The following is an 11,040-nucleotide window of genomic DNA, read 5'->3' as shown; positions in this document are numbered from 1 at the left end:
TAAAGGTATCGAAAGGTTAAGAAAATGTAGAGGAATCTCTCCGCACAAGGGACAAGGCCAAAGGTCAGTATTGATGGTCTTGATCATCTGGCCTTCAGGTTTCACTGCATTAAAAACAGGCATGATTCTGTATTGGCAATCACCACACAGGCCCAGGGACACTTCTGAAGTTTGCAAAGTTGGCTGTACCATCCAAAAATGTAAATTAAAGCTGTATCATGCAAAGTAGCCAGGAGCCATATGTGAACACGGTTCAGAAACGCCACTGTCTTCTCTAGGCCAAAGCTCATTTACAATGGCAAAATGGAAAACTGCTCTATGATCAGACAAATCAAAATTCAAAATTCTTTCTGGAAACAAAGGATACAGTGTCCTGTAAAGTACCATCCAGCTTGTGATCAGCACACAGTTCAAATCCTGCATCTCTGATGGTATGGGGTTGCATTAGTGCCTATTACATGGGCATCTGACACATCTGGAAAGGCACTATCAATGCTGAAAAGTATACGGAAGTTTAAAGCAACGTATGCTCCAGTCCACATCTCTTTCATAGGAAGGCCTTGCATATTTCAGCAGGACAATGCAAAACCACATACTGCATCCACCACAGCAGCACCAATAGGAAACACTTGGTGCATTATAAAATCAAAAATCTGGAAAAGACCCAGGATTTTTGACCAGCTGGAATCCTACACCAGACAGAATGGAACAGCATTCCTCTCCCAAAACTCCAGCAACTCGTAAGTCTCTTCCCAGACATTTACAAACTGTAATTAGACGAGGGAATGCTACACAATGGTAGTATGGCCCCTACTTTTTTGAGATGAGTCGCTACTATCAAATTCAAAATGAGCTAATGTTTTTCATTAACTGGAATGTCTCACTGTCTTAAAAATCTGATGTGTCATCTATTTTCTTTTGTGACTAAAATGTGGGTTTATGAGATTTGCAAACCATTGCTTTCTGTTTTTTAACATTTTACACACAGCCCCAACTTTTTTGGATTTAGGGTTGTAGATCCTGGAAAAAGTTTCTAGTTCTTTTGGTCTAAAAGCACCTTTTTGTGTAAACTGACTTTGCTAGTAAGTGCACTTACTGAGGGGGATACATTTAAATTTAACAAAATAAACTAAGGACATCCATAGCCAGTTAGGGTTAGGCACCTGAACCCTAAAGGTTAGGGTTAGGGTAAAGGAGAGGGGGATAAAATTAGAAATAACACACCACAAACTAAGGAAAACCCAACAAGGGATGGTACATCACTTCCTGCCCCACAGTTGAGGTCGCCCCATTGTAGAGACCTGCAACAAATAAGCCTAAAACGCCCCACCACAGAGGTCTGCAGCCAGATGCCTCTCAAAATATGCGGATTTATTCTAAAACACTAGTATGAATGGCAACTTTAATGTTGAGCCAATCTGTTAAGAAATTTCACTCAAGATCCCACATGTTGGGAAAAAGATCAGTTAAATCCGTTCATCCCCTGGGACCCATGAATGGAAAAATCAACCAGTATCGTCTTGATCAAAGCAGTGGACCGACTACCCTAATACAGAAACCCCACACAGTGCTGGAAATCATTTCATTCTGTTTTTATTACAAACAAAAAAAAAAAAAAAAAAAGAAAAAAGAAAAAAATAAAGGAGATGCGTCATCATTGACATGTTTCAACTGCCACTGCACATTGCAGCAGCACCACTACATACACAGTGACACAAGATACCCAGAAATTAACACAAAGATCTGATAGGACAAAGTAAAAGTGGAAAGGAAAACTAAGTGCTTTTTTTTTTTTTTTTTTTTTTTTTTTTACACGTTTCAGTTCAGGGTTTGCAATAGTTGTGCATGAAACAATTTGGAAAAACTGACTATTTCCTGGGAAGATTAGTTTTAAAAGCCTGGGATTAAGGGAATAAATTAACACCTAAGGTTTCTATTTTTTCCTTATTTTAAACTTAAAGCGAGGATTTACAGTTGACATCAGGGTCTTAAAACAACTTCATGACTTTACATTTGTTCAGCGAGGTTTATTAAGGCGTTTTTTTAATGATGCGGTTCATAAAATGGGTTTCCAGCCTTCGCGATTGTAGATAATAATCATGTATCTTTACTTCGGTTAGTTAGAATACATTAATTTTTTGCTTAGGGAAGCATTGAGGGTAACATATGGCCTATTTTCTCTATGTGTATATGTCATTTGCAAGCCCCAAATCTAAAAACATATGCAAGAAAAAAGTAGTTTTCTTGTTATATATCTACCTCTGAAGTTGGCTCAACTTCTTCGTTTGCGTTCTCTTGAAGTTAAAGGACAAAAATGGCGAAGAGGTGCATTGTGTGTCGCACATACTTAAATGTTTTACAAAAAAAAGTCTCTTTTGGTAGAAGCTCTTCCTCAAATAGCAACAGCAAGAACAACAGCAACATCAACGACAACGATACTCATAACTGCGAGAGTAGAAACACAAAGAGAACACAAATGAGCGGTTTAAATATGCAAAGTATATCACAGGGATTTGTAGAAAGAAAAAAACTTGGAAACACAAAAAGTTGATAAAGAGAGGAGAGAGGAGGAGTGTTGGGATTGATCAATTGGTTTTAATAACACTGACTTGCTTATGAAAGGTTATAAACATTCATAGGAGGTTTTTGAAAAATAGCACAAGGCCTTTTCTGGAACAAACCTCCCAAAATACCTCAAAGCTCTGTACATAAATTTGAATGGAGAAGCGGGAAGGGATGGCGGGAAATACTTAACATGGTCGAACAATTCCTGAATATTATCACATCTTGCTGCGTGTGTTTATGTGAAGATTAAAAAACCACAAAAGATGGAGCTGTGCTTGGAGCTGCTAGGATTGAGAGATCAGAAGGTCAGCCTTTCTCGGAGAATTTGAAATAAACGACTTTAGGCACAGCTTTTTTTCCTTTCCACGAGACAGCGTTATTATGATTAGAGCATGCTTCGGGGGATGGAGTGCAGCGAGAGAAATGATTTTCACATGCAGCTTCCTGTCAAGATGGGAGGAAGAGGAGGGAGGGGGTTTACATGGTCTATTGAAAGATCTAAAGGTTTTTTAGGATTGAGGTGGTGTGTGTGTTTGCGTGTAAAAGTGTGTGTGGACGAGGTTAGAAGCATCCCAAGAGGAGGGGGAGGAGGAGGAGGCCTGCGTGAGGAGGCCGCATATGAGGAGTATAATGGTTTGAGGCAGACGAGAAAAGGTCACAAGAAGTTATGAGACAATACAATATGTACTGCAGGGGTTTTTTGTGTTTGTAGTTTTTCATTGAGTACCAGTCAGCAGAGGTGGGAAAGTTGGAGAAGACTCAACTTTCTTGGAGAGGAACTGAAGATATCTTTGCAGCAGATGGGGTTCAGAGTGTGTGTTTGTGTGTAAGTGTGTATAGTCTAGTCATCGATGCAGATGACTTCTCCACTGCGCTGCTCCCGCCGGTTGATCAGCAGCTCCGCTTCCCGCTCCTTCTTTACAGACATGGGAGGTCCGTTCATCACTGCAAGAGGAGAGGGGGGGGAGAGAGATTAACATGTGAGTTTGTCTTTGTTTTATTTGTTTAATTACAGACAGGAAATGAAAATTTCTTTAATGATACAAGACGGCATGATACAATAAAACATGGTAAAAAAGAAAACAATACAACACAGTGCAGGGAGACAACACAAAATCTCCACATATCCTTGTTTCTTCATGATTCCTTCCACCTTTACCAGATTCACAGTTTCAGACACAATGAAGCATCCCCACAGCATAACACGCCCACTGCCGTGTTTCACTGTTGGGATGGTGTTCTTGGGGTCATACGCCTCTCCCGTCTTTCTCTGAACAAAAGCAAAGTCTCCAAAAGAGCCAAAGGGCTCCAGTTTGGTCTGATCTGACCAAAGGACATGCTTCCATTATGCACAGTCTTTCTCCAGGTTGTCTTCCATATACTTCATTGTGACTTGAAGGTGCCTCTTCTGCAGAAGTAGAGTTTTTTTTTGATCGACAACCTCTGCTGAACCTCTGTGTGGCTCTCTTTGAATTTCTTGATGATACTTCTCACTCCAGTTTTGTAGATAGAATATTTAAGTGAAGTGAAGCAAATGAGAAGTGCTTCTAACCTCCATTCCTTCAAATGGTGCTAGTGTCAAACTGTGTTAGTTTCATCGACTAAAACTATGACTTAAAGTTTTCACCGACAGCCTTTTTATAGTGCCAAAAAAAAGAATTCACCCCCTTGGATGTTTGTTAAATCAGTCATGGTCAATATAATTTTGCTTTTTGGCCAAGATTTACAAAAAAACCTCTTTAATGCCAAAGTGAAAACAGATTATTACAAAGTTATGTCAGTTAAATAACATATTACATAAAATAAGTGACTCCATAAATATTTACCTCCTTCAAGTCAGTCTTTAGTAAAGTCATCTTCACTGCACTGAGTCTCAATACTGAAAATTTAAACTGAAGCTGTACTTCAGGTGTCTTGCAGACTGAATAAGATTGTTCCATGATTTTCCGATATTTTGCCACATTCCTTTTACCCTCTAGCTTTAAAAGCCTTCCAGGGCAGGCTACCGAGAAGCATCCCCACAGCATAATGCTGCCACCACTGAGCTTCACGGTGGGGATTGTGTGTTAATGGTGATGTGCAGTGTTTGGTTTCCAAACACTGATGGCCAAAAAGCACCATTTTGGTCTCATCAGACCAAAGAACTTTATTCCAATTGACTTTTGCTGAACTCTAGTCAAGATTTAAAAAGTTTTCATAAACAATGACTTCCTCTTTGTCACTCTCCAATAAAGTTTTGACAGGTGAAGAACGCGGGCAACAGTTGTAGCTTCAACTGCTGAAGCTTGTAACTCCTTCAGAATAGTCATAGTTCACTATATTGTGAGACTAAAATTGTCTGGATCTCTGTTTAATTAGGTCAGTCAGTTTAGGGGTATGAATATTAATGCAATCACTTATTTTACATCACATTTTTATCTAATAACTTAACTTTGTAGAAATCTATTTTCACTTTGACATTGAGGAGTTTTTTTTGTCAAAAAGCCAAATTATATTGAACATGATTGATGTAGAAAACCAATAAAAGGGAAAAACATCCAAAGGAGTGAAAATTTTATAGGTACTTTATATAATTACGTCAATAAAAAAATAAATAAAAAGCTAGTTTAAGCCATCATTTTTATCCCCACTGTCAACACCATCAGGTGGTTTAGTTCATTTTACAAATTTGAATTAATTTTATTTCAAAATATCATTACTTACTTAATACCAGTATTAGATGACTGAAAATGTGACATTCATCTTGAATTAATAAAACTGAAATTAAAAAGTGTGTCAGATTGAGTTATCAAAAAATAAATAAATAAATAAATAAATTGAAGTCATATTTTGGAAAAATGTTGAATTTAAAATCTATTCCACAACACAAAAGCTAGTTGAGACCTAAACCTACACAAATATATATTTTAAATTATTGCTGTAAAACAAAAGTAAAAAGTCAAGTTGGATATGTAATTTGCATGTTCTTCCTCGCATACATCTGATGAAAAAAAATACAGACAATAAAGGCTGACAATTAAATCTGACATTTCAAGCCTGCTGTACATGCATGGCAAGCAAATTGAATTGCAATGGATCCTGTCTGAGGTCAAAAGCTCCCTTTTTGAAGGTTTTCTGGAGGGATTACTTTCTTCATAAGACTAAAAGAGCCATGTGTTGAGTATCACTGCTTTAAGGTGTGGCTACCATTGATTCAGAGGTCAGTAACATGGTATTTGTGATAAATGTGTATGATCACGCACAACGCAGCTGCTGAGCCAGAAATGGCTATAAAGCTAATTTACATTGTGGTGCATAAAGGTGCATACCGCCACCTACTGTACTGGAGTATTAAATGCATCACATTCGATCAGCTCAACTGCTTGCATCCTTTGCATCATCCGGAAAAATTTTAATCTGGGGCCGATATAAATTTTTGTTTCGAATCATATGGGTTGCACAGATGAGCACCAGAGGAAAACTTTCGATTCTATAAATGGAAATATTTGGGGATGAAAACGATTTAAGAACATATTTCCTTAAATAATCTGTGTTTTCTCTTTCACACACACAAAAAACACATTAGCTTCAATGTTTTGTAAATGGAAAACGGAGCCTGTTTTTATAGCTCCACTGGGGAATCAAAAGTGAAATCCTTTGCCTGGGAATCCATTTTGCAAAGAAATGCAGGCAAACAAACTTGGTGCACACTGTCTTTATATTTTAATAACTCTTTTAATGAGCAAACTTGCATATTACAGTACATTTTGATATTACATTACATGTACAGAATCCTGTTTACATTAATGCGAGAACTCAAGAATTCATAACTGTTTGTGTGGAAAAGTGAGGCCAGCAACAAGTACACATACACAATCTGAGGCAAATGAGGTCACAGACACACAAACTCACACATAAATGAGAATTGAATTCTCTCTACACAACTGCACAGCTGGCCAGCCAAAGAATCTGTGCTTTCCACATTTGTACGCTATCATGAAACTGCTCAGGGAGTGGAACGGCGAGTTTAGCGCTCCTTTCAAAACAAAGCCAGGAATAGACTAACAGCGTACTTCTCTCACTCGCGCCACAGGGAAAGATAAACTGTCATAACACCCCAGTGCAGATCAAAGGTACGATAAGGAGCGTATTGAGCTGAAGACGTTAAGGGGGGGCTGTAACTGCGTGTGTGTCTAGAACCAGAGGGGGACCACTTTTGGGAAAACGTATGGCACTTGGCCAGTGGAGGCCAACGGAGGGGAATGGAGAGAAAGAAAAGAAGCAGAGTTAGTGAGTGTGTGTGAGTGGGGGGGCAGACAAAATCTGATAAGAAGCAAAACAAATCGAGGTAAAGACTGGGTGAAAGAGCAAGAGGAATTACGGGTGCAGAGTGTAAAAAAAAAAAGATGCAGAAGCAGGAGATAAAGATGTGGAAGAAAGGAGCGATAAAAAAGACAGATGGAGCCCAGGAAGGAAGAATCTGAACTTTCATCTGCTGCAGCCGATAAAAAAACAGAGCCACTGTAAAGACATTACAGAAGCTGTGCTTCAGGTAATTTAGCAACAGCTGCACTTTACACTCTGTCCACCAGAGAGCGCTAACAGGTACATTTTTCAAGTACCAGTCTTGCCAAGTCTTTTCAGTGTATTGCGATGAAATTGTGACCTCAGTTTGGTTACTTCAGCACGATTAAAAGGTAGGCATGGTGGTGTCTGCAGGAGAGACCCAAGATACCAACATTGAAATCGAGGGATATTTTTCATCTTGTTTCTTAAATCGAAGGTTATTTATAAAAAATGCCTGTTTTGGATTTGCCCCCCTGGCTATTAAACTCTTTACTCACATAGCGATGGTGATGGTCCAAAAACTCTAAAATTCTTACATTTCAGGATATTAAAAACTGTACTTTTCACATTATCTAAAACTTAATTTTCATAGCAACTATGCTCAACTCTTTTTATTGGTTTAAAATTTCAAAAAAATCCCCTCACAGATGTAAAGGGAGACCAATAGATCTGATTTATGAAAAAATTTACTCTGCAATTACTGATGTAAAGCTAATACAGTTAGCAAAATTTACTAGTGTACTTTCTCAGAGACAATTTCCTAATTTTGTCCTCTCCAGTGAAAGATGGAGAAATAATTAATGTAACAGAGGGCATTTACTCGCCAAAGCCCTCTAATAATCAAGATTAGCATCACATTACTATTCAAAGTCCCGATCTGACACAATGGCCGCACAGCAAAGACTGGAGTGTTGATGTTTCAGTCTTAAATATTTCAGAGTTGATTTTAGCTGCTAAAGTGTAACTTTAACTGTGTTAAAGATGTTAGACCCTCATGCACCATGAGTTAAGTTATCCACCGAATTAATCACTTCTTGCCTGCGGCAATTAATGGTTTACAGTAAAGACTTGTCTCTGCCATATCCTTACTAGAAGACACCAGACTTTGCCCCAAGTGTATAAAAGAAGCCAGAAATCTTTAATAAGTATAGATGTGCACTGCAATGTGTCAATAACTAAAACTGTCTATACCCCAAATTTTACTGTGAAAGAGATCAGCGCACTATTGTGTAAAAAGTACACTTTATACGCGCCGGTAGTCAAGTAGTTAAGGCGCACGCCATGTACGCAGGCGACCAGGGTTTGAATCCAGCCCGTGGCACTATTTCCTGCATGTCTCTCCCCGCTCTCTTCCCTGTTTCCGACTCTATCCACTGTCCTATCAAATAAAGGCAAAATGGCCAAAAATAAATCTAAAAAAAAAAGTACACTTTAATGAGTAAAAAAACACAGTATTGAAAATCAGCATTACAAGAGAGTTAACATATTTACACTCTCTGAAGTGTAAATTTACCTCAGAACCTGTGAGAATTAGTTCAACTCCCATTGTGTTAAATTGAACACTTTTCCAGATTTTTTATAACACTGACGATTTTGCTGTTCACATTTCACCTAAAGTATGGTGGAGCCCGGAAAAAGGTGGATAACATTACTTTAAAGCTAGTAGCATTAGCATAATGTAACGCATATAATGCTATTCTATAATGCTAGCTAACTAAAATTAACATCAAATTACAACTTGATGTTAAATCTGGTCTAATAAGGCAGACTGGAATCCATAACTCATCTTGTTTATCTCTTTCCGCTCAACAGGAACTTTGTTTTTGAGTGTAACGTTAGCTGGAGGGCAGCTAATGTTAGCCGACACTATCAGCATCAGACATGGGGGTTTTAAACAGATTTTGAGTTGCCCCTCATTTCCACTTACGTATTTGACTGATGCCATTACATCTGAATGTACGAATGATGCATCATAGAGTTCTATGCTGGGATGTGAGCGGCTTGCCATCTTAACATAAACTCAGCCATTGCAAGACTTATGAGTCAGTTAAACTAATTATGTCTATATTTTTAAAACAGGCCTGAAATCTGGCCAAATGCACTTTTAAAACTGTAAGAAGCCTCCTGCCACTAGCAGGGGCTATAACTGTAGTTGATGGGCACTGCCTTACTGCCAGAGCTTTCCCTCCGTACTTTGCCAGATACAAACAATTTTTTGTTCTTAAATGGTCATTTGTTTTAGATCCCGGAGAAGTTTTGCTTTAATCTTTCTGACATAAAATTCATTTCACATTTCTCCACTTTTGAACAGTCAGTTGATTGCGTTTTAAATTCACCTTTAGCCAAATAGGTAAATAGATGCCTGGGAACATCCTAAGTCCAATGAAAGGAGGTGCACTTCTACAGCGGGAAGATAATTTTGGCCTTTTTTTTTTGTCCATTCAGTAGTTTGCAATATGTGCACAGGGAATTACCAAGACAAAAACAGGTCAAATAATGCATGTCAAGAAATAAATTAAGTTGCCTGCTAGGAAAGTAACATATAGAGAGAAATATGTCATTAAAAGATGTATTAACAACAGAGCAAGCTAAGCTAAGCTAACCCGTTTAGCCATTCAAATCTTGAAACATGGGGTTATCCTCATACTCATTACTGTATCTGTGTTTTCATTTTTTCACTGAGGCCAACTTTAAAAAAGAATAATGTCAATTAAATATAAATAAAGGACAGTCAAATTACAGGGTATTTTTAATAGTTTCAAATGAGAAGAGCACAGCGATAAGAGATTTCATCTAACCTAGGAGGGCAGGGACTGACAAAGGGTCAGTGATTCAGTAAAAAAGCCAGTGAATTTGAGTTTTAAAAAAACCCCAAACAATTCTGTTTATTAAAATCATACCTCGAGTTTTTATGATAGCTTGTATTTTCTCCGTGATAGTTTAATGCACAGGTGTCAAACTAAACTCAACTACAGTTAAATCCGGCCCGCAAGTTCAAATGATATTTCTGTCATTACTGGCCCATCAGTATGCAGATTTCCTCAAGTATAAAAATGTAAACATACAATTGATGATTTAAGATTTCCTTGTTAAGTCACAAAATCTAAAAAAATAAGGAGTAAAAAAATTAGATTAAAAGTCATGTATGTGGGAAAATAAATTGATTGTGTTTTAATTTCATATTTTTAATTTTGCATCTCACAATAAGGACTCAAAATTGGGATTTGAACTTCTTATTTCGTACTTTGAGCATTTCACCTCAAAATTTTACTTCTTATATAGCATTTTGAGCTTTTAGATTCATAATTAAAATTTGAAGTCATGTTTTGACCTTTTTAACTAATTATTTTGTATTTTACCTCATATGTTCAACTCCAAACTTTGACTTCATAATCCCATGGTTTGACCTTTTAGACTCCCAATAAAAAAAATTTCATGATTACAAATTTTCTTTCATATTTTGACCTTTTAAGCACATAATTTTGCAAGACCCTTTCCTTTAAATTTTTTTTTAAATTTCAATTTCATGTTCTGACCTTTTGGAACTAACAAATTTACTTTTCTCAGACTATGAGCCTCTAACCTAATATTTTTCACTTTTTAACCTCAAAATCATTTATCATCTGTGCAAAGTTTTTTTTTTTTCATATTTCACTGGTGAAATGAGGTTGACAGTTTATGTTTTAAAAGGTGACCCTGTTAGGCCCTCAGGTTAGACCTGAATCCAGGATGCAGCCCCTGCTGTGATTGAGTTTGACACCCCTGGTTTAATGTATTGATAAACAGTATTTGAGTCACCGTTATTTTTTTGCGGTGTGGTTTGCCACTTCCACTGTGACCCACTCTCAAAAGAATCACTGTAATATTTAATTAAGTACGACTGCTTGAAATTTAATCTAATCTTTTTTTCTCTTTTGTTGACACAATCATTTATCATTTTATAGGAATGCTGTCAAATTAAAGCCTGGCATTGCAGTTGTTTACATGTTTTATAATCTGATATCACGTTAAGTGGTTCATTTGCTATCAGCTTGAGGTAAATAAGGAATCGTGCTCAATATAATCTTTGTTATTATTTAGATTATTGGAATATTTGATTAATTTTATAGTACTGGGTTTGGGTAAGTTTGTTATTCTAGGAATTTGGGA

The 11,040-nt window shown here is 37.2% G+C and overlaps 1 protein-coding gene across 1 annotated transcript in view; it reads right to left on the bottom strand.

Moving 5' to 3' along the window:
• Positions 1–1,647: 1,647 nt before the first annotated feature.
• chd3 (chromodomain helicase DNA binding protein 3) overlaps positions 1,648–11,040 on the bottom strand; it is a 68,076-nt gene continuing 58,683 nt past the window's right edge. Inside the window, exon 40 of the mRNA XM_041778981.1 lies at positions 1,648–3,510. Within this exon, the coding sequence (XP_041634915.1) occupies positions 3,407–3,510 (104 nt within the window). The 3' untranslated portion in view covers positions 1,648–3,406. The remainder of the gene's footprint in view (positions 3,511–11,040) is intronic.

This window comes from Cheilinus undulatus, linkage group 22 (assembly GCF_018320785.1).
Source record: "Cheilinus undulatus linkage group 22, ASM1832078v1, whole genome shotgun sequence".
NCBI lineage: Eukaryota > Metazoa > Chordata > Actinopteri > Labriformes > Labridae > Cheilinus > Cheilinus undulatus.
This window is presented reverse-complemented; position numbering and strand designations above follow the sequence as displayed.